The sequence below is a fragment of the Rhinolophus sinicus genome, linkage group LG18 (assembly GCF_036562045.2).
Source record: "Rhinolophus sinicus isolate RSC01 linkage group LG18, ASM3656204v1, whole genome shotgun sequence".
In the NCBI taxonomy this organism is placed as follows: domain Eukaryota; kingdom Metazoa; phylum Chordata; class Mammalia; order Chiroptera; family Rhinolophidae; genus Rhinolophus; species Rhinolophus sinicus.
In genome coordinates, this window is record NC_133767.1 from 12,608,148 (window position 1) to 12,627,680 (window position 19,533).

General features: G+C 48.0%; 2 protein-coding genes across 8 annotated transcripts in view; one reads left to right on the forward strand and one right to left on the reverse strand.

Moving 5' to 3' along the window:
• The window catches only part of ANKS3 (ankyrin repeat and sterile alpha motif domain containing 3), a 27,200-nt gene extending 7,721 nt beyond the window's left edge, over positions 1–19,479 (forward strand). For 2 of the 7 annotated variants that reach the window (XM_019756436.2, XM_019756440.2), the window contains 13 exons: positions 3,115–3,250; positions 9,377–9,535; positions 11,682–11,819; positions 12,293–12,402; positions 12,904–12,936; positions 13,984–14,160; positions 16,411–16,535; positions 17,050–17,191; positions 17,580–17,752; positions 18,142–18,227; positions 18,676–18,759; positions 18,942–19,032; positions 19,105–19,479. In XM_019756436.2, the coding sequence (XP_019611995.1) occupies positions 3,115–3,250; positions 9,377–9,535; positions 11,682–11,819; positions 12,293–12,402; positions 12,904–12,936; positions 13,984–14,160; positions 16,411–16,535; positions 17,050–17,191; positions 17,580–17,752; positions 18,142–18,227; positions 18,676–18,759; positions 18,942–19,021 (1,443 nt within the window). In that variant the 3' untranslated portion in view covers positions 19,022–19,032; positions 19,105–19,479. The remainder of the gene's footprint in view (positions 1–3,114; positions 3,251–9,376; positions 9,536–11,681; positions 11,820–12,292; positions 12,403–12,903; positions 12,937–13,983; positions 14,161–16,410; positions 16,536–17,049; positions 17,192–17,579; positions 17,753–18,141; positions 18,228–18,675; positions 18,760–18,941; positions 19,033–19,104) is intronic. The other 5 variants (XM_019756437.2, XM_019756438.2, XM_074322691.1 and 2 more) reach the window with 5 other exon arrangements.
• On the reverse strand, positions 5,923–9,380 carry LOC141569451 (thymosin beta-4-like). Its single transcript, XM_074322704.1, has one exon. The coding sequence runs from the start codon at positions 9,192–9,194 to the stop codon at positions 9,078–9,080; it is 117 nt and encodes a 38-aa protein (XP_074178805.1). The 5' UTR covers positions 9,195–9,380; the 3' UTR covers positions 5,923–9,077.
• Positions 19,480–19,533: the final 54 nt, after the last annotated feature.

Sequence of the window (19,533 nt, forward strand, 5' to 3'; positions counted from 1 at the left end):
GTTATTGGCCATTTGGGCTTCCTTTTCTGTATATAATTATTCTCTGAAGGTAAGTCCGCTCACAGGGTCCTTCAGACATAGCCTAGGTTCAAGAAGAGATGGGTAAACTAAACAAAACAAAACAAAACAAAAAAAGAATAGGTGGGTAGACACCCAGAAGAGGGATTGCTGGGTCATTTGGTAGCTCTATTAGTTTTTTGAGGAACCTCCAGACTGTTTTCCATAGAGACTGTACCAATTTACATTTCCACCTGCAGTGACAGAGGATTCCTTTTTCTCCGCAGCCTCTCCAACAGTTGTTGTTACTTGTCTTGTTGATGATAGCCATTCTAACAGGTGTGAGGTGATAGCTCATTGTGGTTTTGATTTGCATTTCCCTAATAGCTAGTGAAGTTGAGCATTTTTTCATATATCTGTTGGCAGTTTATGTATCTTCTTGGGAGAAATGTCTGTTCAGGTCCTCTGCCCATTGTTTAATTGGATTATTTTTTGTTTATGTGGGATATAAAACAGAAAGCAATAAATGAAGAAACAAAACAAAAAAAGCCTCATAGACACAGACAAGAGAAAACATATGGGAAAATCAGAGACTTTAGCTAATTTCTGTACTGTGCAGACTATGCCCTCATTTGGTGCCTTTACTTCCCTGCTGGGCCTGAGATTGTGTGTGGGCAGCTCGTATTGAGAGAAAACAGTAAAGATGGTGTTTGTTCTGGTTGAAACCTTTGGGTTTCTTCTATCAAACAGATTATAATTATCTTCCCCACACCCTAGTTTTAGTGAGACATAATTGACATACGTCACTGTGTAAGTGTAGGATGCAGTACAACATAGCAACTTGACTTACGTGTGTCGTGAAATGATGCCGTGGTTAATTCAGTTAGCACCCATCACCTCCTGGGTAATAGGGGTGTATGTAGTTTTTTCCTTGTGATGAGAACTCAGGATTTCATCTCTTAACAACTCTCCTATATACCACACAGCAGTGCTAACTATATCATCACATACAGTAGGTGCCTAGTACTTACTTATCTTACGACTGAAAGGTTGTGCCTTTTGCCCACCCTCACCCAATTCCCCTTCCATCTCCCCACTAAAAAAAAAGCCTTAGAAATTTTCTTTTAAGGCTAAAGGTTTCATAGCTGATTTCTAACCAGAGCTCTGGAAAGTGGGGGATTGTAGAAAGTGAAGCTCAGTTAGGTGCTTGTAAAAATGCAGTTTTTTTCCTACCACATGATAGTATGATAATCACCTCTGTATTAGTTTAGGTTCAACCAAGATTGTCAGTTGATCACAGTTTTTCAAAATTGGGGAAAAGAGTACATCTATAGATAATTATTATACAAGTGATATATACTTGCTATAAAAGAATTAGTACAGTTGAGCAACAACAAAAAAAAGCAAAAGTCACTCATAATCTCACCAACTAGAAATAACACGTTAACACGTTGTCAAGTGTCCTAGTTCTTTAAAAGATACGTATTTTAAGTCAGAGTGGGATCCTGTTACACAAAATGTTTTGTAGTTTTTTTTCTCTTAATGATATCTTGTGCACACCTGTCCATGTTACTAATACACTTGGACCAGTCATATAAATGGGTGGGTAGTGGTCCACATAAGATGTGTTCTCACATATTTCACTAAATCCCTATTTTAGGTTCTTTCCGATTCTCACTATGCGAAATGCTGCAGGCAAGATCCTAAATGTTAGTGTATGTCCTTTATTTCCTGAGGTTAAATTCCTAGAAGTGGAACTGCTGGGTCAAGGGTATGTGCACTTTTAATGTTTGAACTGCCTCTTGCTGATTTGCCATCCGGAGCATTGAGCTCCAATAGTCCCACCTTCAGATACGAGACCACATGGTTGAAGCTTTGAAAATGGAAAACTTATTGGGCTTTTTCAGTTTCAAAAGTAAACATGCTCATAGTAGTAGATTTAGAAAATATAGAAGGAAGATGGGAAAAGTCCCCATTATCTCACTGCTTAAAAATAATATTAACGGTTTGGGGCAGCCGGATGGCTCAGTTGGTTAGAGTGAGAGCTCTTAACAACTAGGTTGCTGGTTCAATTCCCGCCTGGGATGGTGGTTGCGCCCCCTGCAACTACAATTGAAAACGGTGACTGGACTTGGAGCTGAGCTGCGCCCTCCACAAACAGAAGGACAACGACTTGACTTGAAGCTGATGGGCCCTGGAGAAACACACTGTTCCCCAATATTCCCCAATTAAAAAAAAATATTTTAACAGTTTTGGTATATTTCCTCCCAGTAGTGCTTTCTGTACACTTTTTTGTTTTGTTTTGCCACAATTATAATGTGTATCATGGTCCTTTTGAAAACTTGGTTATCCAATTATTTGTAAATCCCAGCATCTGTGACAGTAACATGGCGGACTCTCCACTCCTGAGCATTTAAGTTGTCTCCAGGTTTTCATTATTGCAAATGTGTTATGTTAAACATCTTTGTGCATAAAAGCTTTCTCTGTATTTGGGGTTATTTCCCTAGGATAGAGTTGCAGAAGTGGAATTAGTGTGTTGGAGACTATAAGTACTTTTTAGGTGTAGGATAAAAGTGCCCAAATTCTCTTTCAGAAGGGTGGGGCTCTCGTTCTCATTATGATTTTTAAAGGCAGCAACTCTAGTGAAGCTGTTCTGTATGAAGAGAAATGAGGCGAGGCAGACACACGCCCAGGTGCCGGGGTGAAGCCGGGCTCTGCCGCACAGCACAGTGGCCTGAGTCTAACCTTCCTCACCTCCAGTACCTGACTGCCTCTGTCCTTTAAGTCTCTGCCTGCCCCAGGGTGGTTAAAAGCTAAGAGGGAATGAACCTGGAGAGCTGCTGCAGGTGTGAGATGGCTGGATTACTGCCTTGTTTGACGAGCCAGCCAGCCCCTCCCATGCCCCCCACTTACTCTGAGCATTAAGAAGAGAGTGAGAGACCACACAGGGCTGTACCTCTTTCTCCCGAAGTTGTGGGGTTTTAGAGGACCCTGGGCAGACCTTTCCAGGGTGGTGGTCAGAAGCCAGTGCACTTCTCATCTGGGTCTGCAGCCTGGGAAGTGAGGGTGCTTTACAGAGGAGTTTCCTGACTCTTGTTCTCTTTCCAACTTGCACAGGGAGTCAAAGTGGACACGAGAGACAACAGTGGGGCCACAGCCCGAATGCTGGCCAAGCAGTATGGACACATGAAGATAGTGGGATTGATAGATGCTCACTCTCCTTCGCTCCCCAAGAGCCTCTATCGGAACCCAGGTACTTACACCCAGGTGCTTGCGTCTGAGCCTCTCCCTCTGCTGTAGTCCTGCCCCTTGCTCCCAGCTGCTCCAGGAGATTTGGCACCAGACCTTCTCTGCCTCCCTCCCCACCCCTCAGACCCCACTGTGCAGTCAGGGTTGAAGCCTGCTTGTCTGAGGACAAGCTGGGGTGCAGAGTGGTACCTGCCAGGCTGAATGCCAGCACCCAGCATGCGGGCATGTGGCGCCCACCCCGAGGTAGGGCAGCCTCACGAGGGGCCTGCTTCTGGGTTTGGTTTCTTTCTTTCTTTCTTTTTTTTTTTTTTAAGAACTTTTATTTAAAGTGTGTTTTTCCAGGACCCATCAGCTCCAGGTCAAGTAGTTTCAGTCTAGTCGTGGAGGGCGCAGCTCACAGTGGCCCATGTGGGAATCGAACCGGCAGCCTTGTTGTTAAGAGCACTGCGCTCTAACCAACTGAGCTAACCGGCCGCCCTAGGTTTTTGCTTCTTGACTTTGCTTGTGGTGTTGGTTGCCATAAAAGTGTTTTAATTTTATATCGTCAAATTCATCAATCTTTTATTGCCTCTAGATTTTGAGTCACAGAAAATCTTTCCCTGTGCCCTGGTTGTACAAGAATTCATCCATGTTTCCTTCTAGTAGTGACATGGTTTCACTTTTTACATTTTGGTCTCTGATCCATTTACACTTGACTTTCATGTATAGTGTGAGGTATGGTGTTTTTCAGATGGCTACCTGGTTGTCGTAGCGTCGTTTATTTAAAAGCTCAGCTTTGACCTAGTGATCTGAGAGGTAGTCTTGGTCACACATACGAAGTTTGTTCCTATTCTATTCCTGGTCTGTCTATTCACACACCACAACCACACTACTTTAATTATAGAGGCTTTTTGTAGATTATACAAAATTATAGAGCTACTTTCATTTCCAGTGTTCTATGGAAGTTGTGCCATTTTAACTTCATTTACTATAGAATATCTTTGGGTCCAGGTTTCAGTCAAATAACCAAATAAAGAGTTAGGGTCAGTCACCCTTGCCACTCAAGCTGACTTATTAAACATGGAATCTTTATTTAATGAGACCATATCAATAAATTTGGCCCAATGCAACATATTTTTTATCCTGATCCAACAATTTTAGATCTAGTTCTACACATTTCCCAGATTTCCATTAATGTAAGAGGACAAAACCATGTTTTACTGTGGAGTAGGGCTAGTCTCCCTTGCAGCCTTCCTTTTTCAGTGTTTTCCTAGCTATTGCTTTTTTTTTTTTTTTGTCTGAACTTGAATACAGCTTGTCTAGCTCCTGAAAAACAGCATTTTGATGTTGAGATTGCAGCAGATTTATAAATGAACTACTCCTTTATGCTGCTGAGTCGTCCTGTCTAACGATAAGCAGTGTGCTTTTATTCAAGTATACTTTTGTGTCTTACCGGGGGGTTGAAATTTTTCCTCATTATGTTTTGCATGTAACTTAAGTATGTTTGATTGTCTTTGTTGGTCTTGTAAATGGGGTTTCACTACCGTTATATCCTCCACTTGCTTATTGTCTGTGAATATGAAGGCTGTTGATGTCTGTATACCAATTTTATATTCTGCTTTATTGAATTCTTTCTCTGTTAGAATTAGTTTTATTTATTGACTCTCTAGGGATTTTCCAGGTATACTCCCATATAATCTGCATATAGAGATAGATTTACTTCTTTTTTTCTCAATCACAGAATACTTTTTACATTTTTATTTTTAAAATAAATTTTCAACTGCAGTTGACATACAATATTATGTGAGTTTCAGGTGTACACCATAGTGATTAGACATTTATATATGATTTACGAAGCGGTCACCCTGATAAATCTGGTACCCACCTGACACCATACATAGCTCTTACAATATTATTGACTATACTCCTTAAGCTATACTTTACATCCCCATGACTGTTCTGTAACTACCAATTTGTACTTCTTATTCCCTTCCGCTTTTTCACCCATCTCCTCAAGCCCCCTCCCATCTAGCAACAAAATGTTCTCGGTATCTATGAGTTTTTTTCTGTTTTGTGTGTTCATTTATTTTGGTTATAGTGGAGTTAGAGGGCATTCACTAGGTCCTGACCTTAACGGAAAAGCCACATTAAGTAAGGTGCTGGCTTTAAGAGTAAGGTGTGCATATATTTTATCATGTTGAGAAAATATCTGTCATTTCCTATATTTTTGAGTGTTTTCTATAGAAATAAGTGTTGAATTTTTTCAAAGGCTTTTTTAACATCTATGGAAATGATTGTGAATATTCTCCTTAGAGCTATTAATATATATTATTATATTAAATGAATTCCCTAATAATGAATCAACTCTACATTCTTGGCATAAATCCAACTTGGTGCATTTATTATTTTCTTTTTAAAAAATATTTTATTGATTGATTGATTGATTCCCCCCCCTTCTTCTGCCTCCTCCCCACCCCCACTCCGGTTCAAGCCGTTGTTTCTCAGTCTACCTGTGTAGGACACAGCTCCCTGGCCCGTGCTGGTAGTATGAGCCTTTCGCTCCCCCCGGCTGAGGCAGTTGGTCGCCAGTCGTCAGTCAGCCGCTCACAGCCGCTCATGGCAGCTCTTGCCGGCTGCTGGCCACTCTCGGCGGCACACGGCAGCCCACAGCAGCTCACAGCAGCTCACAGCAGCTCACACTGACCTCCGGCTGCTCATGACAGCCCAGCTCCAGGAAGAGCTGTTGTTTGCAATCTTAGCCGTAGAGGGTACAGCTCACTGGCCCATGCGGGAATCGAACCGGCGACCTCGGCATTAGGAGCGTGGCGCTCCAACCACCTGAGCCACTGGGCCGGCCCTATTATTTTCTTAATGTGGTGTTGGATTCTGTTTTAGTGTTTATATGGCTATTCATTCATAAATGATGTGAGTCTGTGATTTTTTTTTCTTCTGTCTTCATTAGGAATAGCTGTCAGTATTATACTTGCTTCATAAAGAGAATTTGGAAGTTTTCCTTCCTTTTTGTGCTCAAAAACAATATTTGCAGCATTGTTGCCCCATGGCCTCTAAAGGTTTGGTAGGATTATCCTGTGAAACCATCTACGCCTGGTCTTTTTTTATGGGTGGTTCCTTGAAAGGTTCTTTTGTTTCTTCTATAGAAATTGGTCTGCTTAAGCTTTTTTATTTCACTGGGGTCAATTTTAGTAAATTGTGTTTTCCTAAGAAATTATTTCATCCAGGATTTCAAATTTACACAGAAGTCAACAAAATAGTATTTTTCTCTTTCCTTTTAAAACGTTTTTGTTTCAGTGGTTATTTTCCCATTTTTCATTTTGCCAGCCTTCCATCTCCATCATTTCTCTGACCCTTTTTACTTTTTTCTTGATGTCATTCATTCTTTGGTTGTCTTGTACTTTTCTTCAACACTTCTGGTTCAGTTTTCATTCAAATCTGTTCTTTCTTGGGCACCTCATAATTTAGTCTTCATTTTTAAATTTTGACTTTTTTTCTCTTTCCTTCCTGAGTTCAGTCAGTTTTCTCACCATTCCTTGTGTGTGTGTGTGTGTCTTTGTTCTCGGTTTTAAATTTCTGATTCAGGGTGCTTTTTCCTGTCTCAGGTTCTATTGAAGGATCTGTCAATTCAGAGAGTTGTGTCAGTTTTCCTGTTTACCCCTTGTTGGTTGAGGTTTGGAGGGAGCGGCGTTTTCACTTGGTGTGTATTCGGTTCCGTTGTATTGTGTGCTCCCTGTAGTGTTTGCATGTAGATGAGTAGCTGGTGCCTCTGCGTTTCTGCATTTCACACCCGGGGCTTGGTGGCCTGGCTGCTGTGTGAGTTCTTGTCCCAGAGCTCCGTCCTCCCCAGTGTGCAAGGGCAGCCTCCTTACTGGATGGCCGTTTTTCTTTTTTCTTTTTTGAAGTGAGGTGTAGTTAGGCTAAGCATCATGTGTCCTCTGATACAGCTTTGTCTTGTCCGATCCTTAACTTCCCCTGCTTACTTTTTTCCCCTTCACTGCCCAGTTTCCAGAATGTGTCTGTCCCCAAAAGGCCCGCTGCTCCTCTGACTGCCCCCTCAGGTCCCATGTTTATTCTTAAGTCACTTCCCTATGGACACGCTCTGCTCCAGCAGGATATTTTTTCAGGACCTTTGCCCATAGAATGGATTGTGTCTTTCTCGGGGTGACACTGGCACTTCTTTCCCCTCGTGTCTCTCCTGTGTGGTTTTTGCTAGACCTGCCTTGTTCCCTGCAGAGACTAGTGGTGAGCGAGCCGGCTGTTTCTCTGTTAGAGGGGCTTTTGTCTGCTCCTCACAGAAACAGGAACTTGGAAGTGTGTGACGCTCTCCGCCATCTGGGTCATGCTGAAGGTGTGGGGTTCGTGAGGGTCTGTCAGGGGTTCCTGCCGACCATGCAGGTTGGAGAGGACGTGCTGGGAGATTCAGATTCATGGAGCTGCCTTTTCCTTGGTTCCCCCACCTTGTACATTGATTTCTTATGACTCCATCATCTGCTTGGACGAGACCGTGGGCTCCTCTTGGTGACGTAGATCCTGGAGAGGATGGGAGTGAGTTGAATGGGGAAAGGAGGGAGTGGTCCACTCAGGTCACTGGTCCACGTTTGGAACCTGGGTCACTAAGCGCCTGGCTTGCCCGGCAGTCACTAAGAGTTCTAGTTCATACCCGAGTGAGCTGGTTCCCCTTCCGCAGCCGGGCTCGGCCCAGCTCCCTTCCCGGCCTCAGGACTGTTTTGTAATAAACACCAGCTCACATGGAGCACAGTGGTAATGAGGGACTTCTCCGTGTCTCCAGTCCAGTTTACCAACTCCAAAGTGAGACCTTACCGGATGGGAGCCTTGTACAAATATGTCCATGAATTTTGCCTTTTAGGTGTGATGAAATATGGGAAACCATGAAAAGCTATGAAACAGTAGTGGCTGTGGGCATGCGGAGCATTTAAGCCCAGATGAGCACCGAGTGTGCAGTGCTTCCTACCACAGCACACAGAGCCTCATGTGGCACTTGTTTCCCAAGAAGTTGTTCACATTGAGAATATAGCATTGCTAAGCTGTGAGTGATGTCGCCATGCATTTATGAAGAGATGGGGCTTACGTATCACTTCAACTTAGAACAGAATGTATTAGGTTGGTGCAAGAGTAATTGCGGTTTAAAAGGTTAAAAATATTGCAAAGACCGCAATTATTTTTGTACCAACCTAATATTTCTGATTGTAAGCATAACACATGCTTGTTATAAAAATTTTGGCAAACTCAGACAACGAAAGGAATAAGAAATAAGAATTAGACTGCCCCATCGTGACAAACCTTTTCAGTCCAGCTCATGTTCAGCAAGCTTGCTGTCCCCTCAGATGTCGCTGTGGCCCGTCTCAGCAGCAGAGTGGCCCGTTGTGGCATTTCTTACAAGGGGAGTCCTTTACTTGTTCTTCTTTTTTCAGGTTTTAAAACTTTATTTGCATACTTAAAAAAATGCTGTCTTCCTATAATTAAAATCATTTGAACACAAAAAATTGGCACTCTGATGAAACTGCACTTTACAGCCTGCAGGACACCTCAGACTGGCTTGGTTTTTCCTCTCGATTTCGCTGTTGTCCCATCCAGCTTCTGCCTTCACCAACCTGCAGGTTCTTTTCCTTCCCTGCCAGCCAGGCAGATGGGAGAGGCAGGTGTGGCCTTTGTTGTCAGTAGTTCTGATGTGAGAAGGGGCAGCACAGTCATTTAAACTGGATCTAACCTCTCTGTGTCCTACAAGTTAAGCAGCTAAAAGCAGGAAAATCAGAAGGCAATGCTTGTGGACCGTGCAGTGCATACTGGCGGTGCGGGCCTCGTTACCATTCGCCTGCTCATTTCTCCTGTTCAGCCGTTCCTTTCGAAGGCAGTGGGTTTTTCTTCCGTGTTTCTGTCTTCAATTGCGACTGATCGAATTTCTCAGTCTCGGCCATGTCGGGTTTGTCAGACATGGTTGCAGAGGAAGCGGAGCGAGGCTCACGAATGAGTGGCGTCTGATCTCAGTGGAGGTCACGGAGACACGTCTCTTCTTCATTTAATAAAACCAGTTACGATTTTCTTCCAGTTTACTATGAGGTTTAGTAAGTTAGTCTATCACTGGACAAACTGTCTTCATTTTGGTTTTGACCCACAGAAAAATATGAAGATCTGAGCTCTTCGGATGAATCCTACCCTGCTCCGCAGAGACAGAGGCCCTGTCGGAAGAAGGGCCTCAGCATCCATGATGGGCCTCGGGCCTTGGCCAGGATCACAGCTATTGGACTGGGAGGCAAGACTCAGCAGCCCTGCTATGGTGAGCGTTCCACATTCCTGACGGCTCTCCAACAGTGCATTCGAAGACGCTGTCTGGCTGAGAACCAGCACGTCCTAGTCTCCTGAAATGTGGGCCAGTGGGTGGGAGCAGCCCCTTAAAGACTCAAAATTGAGTACATTGGCTCGCTCTCAGGTTTGGGTTCATCCTTTGATTTTCCTTTTCACTGGTTAAAATTACAAATAGTACTTTCTCTCCAGCGGCAGAAATGTAGCGAGGCTCAGATTTCATTCCATCATAGTGCAGCTAGTGCAGGGACAGCGTGACGTTTGAGCCCCACTTCCTGTCTCTGGCCCTAACAGCTGGGCACAATACGGAGCACATTTGTTGACCTGAGATGGATGTGCCTCTGGGCCAGGCCAAGGGACGAGTCTGCTCTTGCTCTTTTCTCCAGGTGATGGATTTGCTGCTCAGACCCTTCTGAGAATTGTCACATGGTACACTTGGGCTAGATTCCTCGGGCCCGAGATTCCCGATCTCCTGAGCTTATTCTCAAGTTGTCAGCTCCTGAATGTTGAGTGCAATGCTTTTGGGGAGTGTGGGGGGTGCAGACAGTTCTTGGGATGAGTTGGGGTTGATGCTCACTCACTCTCTAGCTCTGGCCTAAGTGATCAGACTTAGGAGTGAGTGACATCTGCCTTTGATACCTGTCACCCATCCGCGGCCAGGCTGAGGCTGCTGGTCAGACAGGCTGGTTAGATGGGCCCTGCTCATAAGCAAGCACCTCTGAAGACTGGCTGTGGAAGAAACCAACTTTCCCAGTCAGAGGAGACTGTGTTTCAGTCAAGAGTATATGAGTAACCTGATTCCCTTCTAAGACGCTTGGAAAGAGTCCTGGGTTGGGAACTTGAGGCCCACCTTCTCCCGTGGTCCTTGGGGGGTGGGTTGCCTGGGCCACTGCAGAAGGCCGTCTTCCAGCTGCTGGCAAGCTCCTGCCGCGGGGAGGGTGCGGCTCATCTGACGTGCTTGTAAACATATGGCTCTGGGACGTTTGGCTGAGTTGTTCTCTTTTTGAGTGGCAGAGTCTGTTCCTTCTAGGGAGTCCATGCTACCTGTCCCACCCACCCTGAGGTGGGACCATAGGAACGATAGTTCTTACCCCTGCGGGGGGAGGAGTAATTAATCTGTGTGCAACAGTTGCTTTTTTTAAATGGAATTCTTTCAAGTTACCGAAATAATCTGTGGCTGAAACCCATTTGTACACAATTCTTTTCATGTACCCACAGAAAAGGCTGGAAGAACATTCACTGAAGTAATGATGGTAGTTGACTGTTGGTTTTGGCATCTCAGGAGTTTTGTTTTTTCCTCTTACACCTTGTGCTATTTAAATTTTCTGTAAGTGCATATATTCTTTGCCGACAGTTAAAAAAACATTTTTGAATGATAAATGTGCTGGTTGTAAAAAGTCTCAGTTTCACTACAGAAAGGTATAAAGAGGAAAATAAGTTAGGCATGGCCCCATCAGCCAGTGTTTCACGCAAATATATGTACTTCCTGTGGGGAGAGGGCGGGGGAAATGGGAATGAAACTCTACGGTTTGTGTTCTGCCTTTGCTCCTTGTTTTCTTGCCAGTAGATACGCTCAGAAGTTGCATAATTTGGTATTTCTGTGGTTAATTTTTAGCCCAGGGCCTCCTGCCTTCCTGCTCAGCCAGATCTTTTTGGTTAGGGTTGACTGGCCTGAGGAGGAAACCCCTGCAGGCCTGTGTTGAGAACTCACAGGGACCACGAAGGCTGGTGTGTGAGAAGAGATGCCTCCAACTAAAAGGGCCCCCTAGTGGTAGAGTTTTTCCTTGGCTTAGGAGTCTGTAAACACAGCTTACCATTTCCTACTCTTCACATTTAGAAAAGAAATAGCATGGTGTGTGATGGAGAGGGCTCAGGGCTTGACTGGGTGCCATGGGACAGGAGCCTGTCCCCTCACCTGCAAACTGCACATAACAGTGTGTCCCAGTCACTGTGGTGAGTGGATGAGGTCATGGCCGGGAAGATACCCATTTCCTTCTTTCCTGCCTGAGTCCTGGGTCTTCCTTCACGCGGAGGCCCCTCTGAGGAGGAGGTCGCATTTGGAAGGACCTTGTCTCCCCTTTTGTGTTTGTGTGGGTTTACATGCTCAATTCTGTTCACAGAGCAGGTGCCTCCACGGGGCTATGTCACCTTCAACAGCAGTGACGAAAACCCGCTGGAAGGGCGGGGCCTCTGCTACAGGGATGTCACCTCCCCCATCAATGACCGGGACGTGGAGAGCAGCAGCAGCAGCAGCCGGGGTATGTACTCACCCCACCCCGTTGGGGCACTGCCATGCGTCCGTCTGTGGAGAATGAACGAGAGGGCGAGAGGCAGAGGCTCTGGCTCTTGTGAGAATGCGAAGAACTGGGCATGGGGACGGTGTTTCCAGGCAGCACGTGGGGGATTCGTCCCAGACAGGTTTAGCTCCTCGATCGGTGAGCCCTCTGGGACGTGTCTTTGTTATAGGACATGTGTCATTCATTCAGCAGCTGTTTACTGAGGGCCCTGTGTGCCAAGCACTGTTCTAGATGCTTGGATTTGCCAGTGAACAGAACAGACAAAAACCCTGCCCATGTGTGGAGGGGAGGGCTCGGGCCAGGCAGTTGGCATGAAACAGAAGAACATAGTAACTGTTGAAGGAGTTGGTGAGAGCTGTGGATGAAACAGCCCAGACGCGCGGAGTCACCACGAGTGAGACCTGTACTCCGCATCCTTTCCCCACCATTGTCAGAAGAGCAGGCCTTCTGTGCCCACCTGGGGGCCGTGCGGAGCAGCAGCAGCAGCGAGGGCCTGGCCAGAGCCCCGGGAGTCAGCAGCGAGGCCTCTCTGGAGAGCAACGAGGTGAGGCCTCTCCTTCTTTATCTCCCACCTCCCTTCCCTTTCTTGGTGTCAGGGGCGATGCTAACAGCTCGTGTGAGGTGGGCGAATCTCCTAACAAAGACAGTGTCTGCGCTGTGCTAGGCTACAAGGTCCGGGGCGCCCTCTAGGGGCAGCACTTGGGGGTGGGTGGCACAGACCAAGGTGGAAGCCTCTGTGTGGCAGGTGGGGGATTTCAGATCTTCCCCACCCTGTGAGGGACTGGCACAGATTGAGAAGCTGGAATCGTGGGGCAGAGAGCAGTTTGGATGCAGCCATGTCAGCTGTGAGCCCTTCAGTATTCACTCATGTTTTGAGTTCATTTATTTTTTGAGTTTTGGGGGTGTTTTGTTTTGTTTTGTTTTTGAGGGATTTGTCCAGGGTCCCACAACTAGTTAGTAACAAAGCTGGAATATGAACCTAGGTCTGGCTGACTTCAAAGCTCATGGACTTTTTCTTTTTTCTTTTAATCCTGTCTTCCCCAAGCCCCTCTCCTTTGGCAGCCATCGCCTGTTCTCTGTATGTATAAGTCTGTTTCTGTTCTGTTTAGTCATTTGTTTTGTTTACCTAGAGTCCACATGTAAGTGCAATCATATGGTATTTGTCTTTCTCTGACTTATTTCACTTAGCGTAATACCTCTAGGTCCTTCCATGTTGTCACAAACGGCAAGATTTCATTCTTTATTTTATTGCTGAATAATACTCCATTGTACACAGAGGGTGCCAAAAAATGTATACACATTTTAAGAAAGGAAAAAACTGTATTAAAATTGTAATACTCGGGCAGCCAGTTAGCTCAGTTGGTTAGAGCGCGATGGTCGTAACACCAAGGCTGCTGGTTCGATCCCCACATGGGCCACTGTGAGCTGCGCCCTCCACACTGGATTGAAGCAACTACTTGACTTGGAGCTGATGGGTCCTGGAAAAACACACTTAAAATAAATGTTTTAAAAATACAATAAAAATAAAAAATAAAAAAAGTAATGTTTTAAAAAAATCGTAATACTCAGTATATACTGATAACAAAAGATGAATACAAGTCACGTTTGACTTCTGCTATACAAGAGGTGCTCAAAATGGTTACCGTCAGTGTAATTTTAATAGTTTTTCCTTTCTTAAAACGTGTATACATTTTTTTGGCACCCTCTGTATATGGACCACATCTTCTTTATCCATTCATCTATTGATGGACATCTGGGTTGCTTCCGTATATGGGCTACTGTTGAGTTATGCTGCAATGAACATAGGGGTGTGTATATATATCTTTTTGAATTAGTGTTTTTGTCTTCTTGGGGTAAATATCCAGAAGCGGATTGTATAGCAGCTCCATTTTTAATTTTTGAGGAACCTCCATACTGTTTTCCATAGCGGCTGCACCAATTTACAATCCCGCCAACAGTGTACGGGGGTTCCCTTTTCTCCACATCCTTGCCAACACTTATTTGTTGATTTATTGATGGTGGCTATTCTGACAGGTGTGAGGTGATAGCTCATTGTGGTTTTAATTTGCATTTCCTTGGTAAATAGTCCTTCAGTGTTACTTTAAACACACACCTCTTCTCACAGGATTCAGATCATACACGTAAAAGTTCGGTTCGCAAACAAACTAAAAGTTATATGAAGACCAAGAATCGTTACAGCAACAGTGACAACCAGTGGCCTCCCAGCACTGGGACTTCTGGGGCAGCCTGTCCCCCAGGGTCTGTCCCCCACCCTGAGAGGGCCACCTATTCAGGACCCCAGGTAAGACCATCTGTGAAACTGGCGGTTACACTGGTAGCAAGATGGCACTTTTTGTGATTTGTGAGGCAGTTACCGTGTACTCATGGTGGACCAGGTCCTGTTGAGAGAGAGCGAGGTGGTGGTTTTCCACCAAATGACCCATAAAGCTTCTTGGGCTGAGAGGGTTCCTAAGGTGGGAGGCTAGTTGCAGGCTTTGTGTCCGTCTCTTTCCACAGGAGGGCTCTGTCTCTCCCCTCATTTCCGTATTCGACTCCGCGTCCCTGCGCCTGGGGAGGAGAAAAATAGGCTCCATCGCATAGAGCTGCGTTCAGGGGTCAGTGACAAGATGCATGTGAAGCAGACAGGGGTGGCACGTAGTAAGCACTCAGAGAAAAGTGGTATTTCTGCCCTCCTCGTTGTGGGTCTCACTGGCTAAGCAGTTTCTTAGGGCTCACAGGTGCGACACAGCAGCTCAGTTATCTAGTGTATGTTTACTGAATTCTCCTGCTCTCTGGGGGCGTAGGTGGTACTAAGATGAATGACAGAGAGGTACTGTTTGCCATTTGTTTGTTCAAGCCACAGCTCTGCTGCTCACTAGAACCCTGGGATTTGGCTGGCGTCTCCTTGCAGCCCCTCCAGGGAGCTCTCTCCGCGGTCTGTGTTCCCCAGGCTCAGCAAGCAGCTGCACCTCTCGATTCCTTAAAGGCATGTTGACTGGAGAGCTGCTGGTGATGGTGGCATCTTAAGGCTGTTTCAGAGAGTAGTTGAGGGCAGCTGTAATAGCCACTGGAGCGGGTAGAGCAGAGCTGGAATGCTTTTAGGGTTTCATTTTCAAAGAATTGGCGTCGCTGGACCTGATGGTTCCCTAGAAGACCATAATTACAAGGTTATATTTGACTTGACTTTGACTCAGAGCTTGTCTATCCAACACCAAAAGCCCTCTCCTTGGAGGACATGTGTTGAAAATAATCACAGAGAAATGTTTTAACTTTGCAGCTGTCTGAGGTAAAAAGATTAATCACAAAGCTTAAAAGGCAAAGCTGGGGAAGGTGCTGTCCATAGGAGTTTTGAAAAGCTCGGACTTATTCCCGGGCACCTAGAAGGCCACATACATGCTCAAGGCTGTGTGTGTGGTCAGGAAGGACCTGAGGATTCCTCTGACGACCTTGAGGCTCCGTGCAGGCGAGATGGAAAGGCTAAGGTAGATTGTCGTGCCTGGCGGAGTGTGGAAGACGTGCCCCCACAATAGACAGAGCTACTCAGCAAAGAATCAGCTCTAAAAAAATATGTTCAAAGAGCTAAGGAAACCACATCTAAATAGAGAATGTCAAGAAAGTGACAGAAATAAAAATGAACTAAATAGAAATTCTGGAGGTGAAAAATACAACTCAAGTGAAAATTTCACCAGAGGGACTCAACAAGCAGATTTGAGTGTACAGAAAAAAAAATTAGAAAACTTGACATCGACCAATTGAGATTGTCCAATTTGAGAAAGAGAAAGAAGAATGAAGAAAAATGAATAGAAACCTGTGAGACACCATCAAGCATCCAACACACACCAGAAGGAGAAGAGGGAACAGAAAGCAGAAAATGTTTTGAAAATAGCCAAACCTTCCCAAATTTGATCAAAACCATGAATCTGCACATTCCGGAAGCTAAATGAACTCTAAGTGGGTTAAACTTGGATCCACACCTAGACCCGTCATAATGCAACTGGCAAAAAGAGAATCTTGAAGCGAGAGAGAACTCATCACCTACAAGGGAATCTCAGTAAGATTAACAGCTAGTTTTTCATCAGAAACCATGGAGCCCAAAGACATTTGATGACATATTCAAAGTAATGAAAGAAAAACAACTCAACCAAGAATCGTACGTCCAGCACAAACTACCCTTCAGAAGTGAAGGAGAAATTAAGATAGTCCCAGGTACGCAAAGACTAAGAGACTTTGGTGTTAGCAGCCCTGCCCTATAGGAAATACTAACGGTGTCCTTAAGGCTGCAATGCAAAGACACTGGATTCAAAGACACAAGTAGGTGGAAAGTGTTTCTGGACTTGCTGCTCTACTTGAGGGCGCAAGAGAAGGGGCAGCTTGGGCTGCTCCACTGCTGACCTTGGGGGGTCAGCAGGGCTCAGATCTCCCCCTTCTAAGCGACCTCACAAATTCGTGCTTAGCAGGACAAGAGTGGCTCTGCGCTGCATCGTATGCTCTTCTTGTCCCCATGCCTTTGTGGCCCGCTGGCCTCTGACCTGTCCCGGCCTCTGGCCTCTAGGACCTTGCCACTCTGCTGGAGCAGATCGGGTGTCTGAAGTACCTGCAGCTGTTTGAGGAGCAGGACGTGGACCTCCGCATCTTCCTGACCCTCACCGAGAGCGACCTGAAGGAGATCGGCATCACGTGAGTGCAGAGGGGCCATCTGTGGCTGCCTGTCCCTCGTTTCAGCCACAGTTCTGGGGCCAGCTGAGGTGGTGGCTTCCCAGCAGTGAGGTGGAAAGAGCTGCCCTGTGTAGAGGTCGGCTTTCTTCCTGCGGTCACCTGTCCTCTCTCCATTCCTACAGCAGCTTCTGGCTTAGATGCAGGTGACCTGGGCTCTGTGGCTCAAGGCCCCCAAGCTGGCCCGGCTGACAGTGCTGCATTGAGGACACCCAGACATTTTTCTGCCCGCTCACTTCTGAGAACTTCCCCAGTTGGCGGATGGTTGTCCACAGGCTGAAATCCCTGTTTAGTAAAAGCAGCATTCGGCTGGGGAGGGGATTAGGGAGGGGAGACCAGCCTTCGGTGGGGTCGCCACTTCCTACAACCCTTTCTGTCCTCTGCTGCAGGCTCCCAGGGCCACTCTTTCCTGAAGGGAAGGGACCGTCTTGATGGAAGGACGGCCAGTGCTGATCTGAGTCCTCTTGTCCCCCCGCAGGTTGTTTGGGCCCAAGAGGAAGATGACCTCTGCCATTGCCCGCTGGCACAGCAGTGCCCGCCCCCCCAGTGACGCCCTGGAGCTGGCCTATGCTGACCGGCTGGAAGCCGAGATGCAGGAGCTGGCCATCCAGCTGCACAAAGTAAATGGGGAGAGCAGGGAGGGGATGTCAGAAATGGTGAGAGGCTTCTGGAGACAAAGACCTGCAGAGAAGGACACAGCCGGATAGGACAGTGAGGGCAGATAGCATGACGGCTCCTCCTTGAGGGGGAGACACACAGGCAGGTACCCAGGAAGAAGGCACAGAAAGCGACGGGACGTTAGGCGGGGACGAGCAGGGAGACAGAACGAGGGCAGAGAACAGGCATCCAGTGTGGACACCAGGAAGGGACCCAAAGCAGGGGAGCTCCGATGTAGAGTCAGCACCCCCTCCAGTCCAGGAGGGTCAGGACGGCAGAGATGGAGGGTGGCCTTGTGTCCCCTGCGTCCCCTGGCCCACCTGCCCGCCCGCGCCACCTCTCCCCCTGCAGCGCTGTGAGGAGGTGGAGACCATGCGGGGCCAGGTGTCCCAGGAGCAGGAGCTGCGCGCTGTGGTAGAGAGCTGCCTCCTGGAGCAGGATGGTGCCCGCAAGGACGTGCTTGCCCAGCTGCAGGAGACCTGGGCCCTGGCCCGGGACGCTGTTCTTGTCCTCGACCAGCTGCGGTGAGTGGGAGTGGGTGCCTGCACTGGCCCTGGGCCGGGCCCTACGTTTCCTTTTCTCCAGATTCTTCAATGAAGGACTTGCTTTCAGGGCCTCCTAGGGTGGCTCACTGCCACCCCCATTTCATTGTCTCTTGCTTCCTGCAGGCAGCAATGGGGCCCTGAAAACCTGTACACCCCGTGCAGGTTCTCTGCCCGGTCTCGGGTCACGAGCTTGTCAGTACGGCTGCTGCACAGGGTGCTGCCAAGCTCAGGAAGGCAGGCTGCAGGGACAGGGCAGAGCCCCACCTTAACACTCAGGGAGGTGGGGGGTCTGCCATCCCGCCTTCTGGGGCCATGGAAAGCATCCCCAGGCCTCTCCCCTCACCAGCACTTGGTCTTGTGTCCGGCAGAGCCTGTCAGGCCGAGCTGTCAGCCCGACTGAAGCGGGACGAGTCCCCTCTCGGGGCCACCCTGGGCCCTGCCCTCCCCACAGCTGGTAAGGAGAGCAGCGTCCTGGCCCCAGACCGGGCAGGCAGAGGGCAAGGACGCCTCCTCGGGCTGGGTTTTCCACTTGTCTTAGCAGTTATCACACAGGTCCCCGCACACACAATCCCAGACCAAGGTGAGGGCACCCTGTCTGCCATAGCCCATTTCCTCACCGTCCCTCTTGGTGGTGGGTAGGCAGAGCCCATGAGCCAACAAAGATCTCAAGTGACTTCTGCAGCCTCCAGTTGGAGGGCAGGGTCCCCCACCGACCCCCCATTTTAATTCCTGGGGCCGGGCCCTGGCTAGTAGTACTTTGGTCAACAAGCAAGAGAAGACATTTTGAAATAAGGGGCTGCGCGGGCACTGACCATTGGGTGGGTCTCCTGCTCACAGTGGCTCAGGACAGAGGCAGAGCCTGTGAACACAGACCCAGACTCACCCAGCGCTCTGCCCCACAGACTCCAAAGGCTGGCAGGCCTCCCTGCAGGCCCTGAGCCTCCCGGAGCTATCGGGAGCACTGGAGGATCGAGTCCATGAGATGGGTGAGTCTCGGGGACAGAAGCCAGTGGCTCTTGGCCCCGCCCAGGGACCAGACATGGGGTAACAGGGAGAGCCCTGTCAGCTCAGACCCCAGGTCATCCATTCCCAGTGCCCGCCCAGGGTGTCTCTTCCTCCCATTGCTGCCCACACTTGCAAAGCAGTGACTGTCTGCTCCTATCCTCAGGGCGAGTGCTGTGCTCAGTGACCCAGGGCCTGGAGAAGCTGCAGGTGCTGAATGGGAAAGAGAACTGGCGGGAGCCCTAGCCGGAGGGACGGTGAGTGTCAGCCGCTCAGGCCCAGGCCCGGACAGCAGGGTCTGCTGGCAGCTGCGTGAGCGCCCACCTCAGTCTCCTCTTTCCCTTCTCAGAATCTGACGTTGGGTGACTGATCCACCCTGAAGCTGTGTGCCCGGAAAACAGGAGGGCAGTGAGTGGGCAGTTGCAGCAGCCCAGGCCCCAAGTGGGGCCAGAGGATCGGCCCCCGGGAGCAGCTGGCAGAGAGGCGGGACCGGGCTGTGGCCGGTGCCAGGCAGTGAGGCCCCCACGGAGGCAGGACGAAGGCCTCTTGCCCAGAACCTGGCGGTGAGGCCAAGAGCAGACAGGGCCTTGGGGAGAGCGTGTCCCCGTACAGCGCAGGCGCCACACTCAGGCTTGCCCTGATGGGAGAGGGCTGGGGCGCCTGGGCAGCATGGTATTTGCTGGAAAATAAAACTGAAGATCTGGTGATGGGCTCAGTTGTGGTCTCACAACATGCAGTGCTGGCTGACATAGCAAAGC

What these genes read in the sequence shown, in the direction of transcription:
- LOC141569451 (XM_074322704.1), bottom strand. Translation starts at nt 9,194, where the DNA reads ATGTCTGACAAACCCGACATGGCCGAGACTGAGAAATTCGATCAGTCG.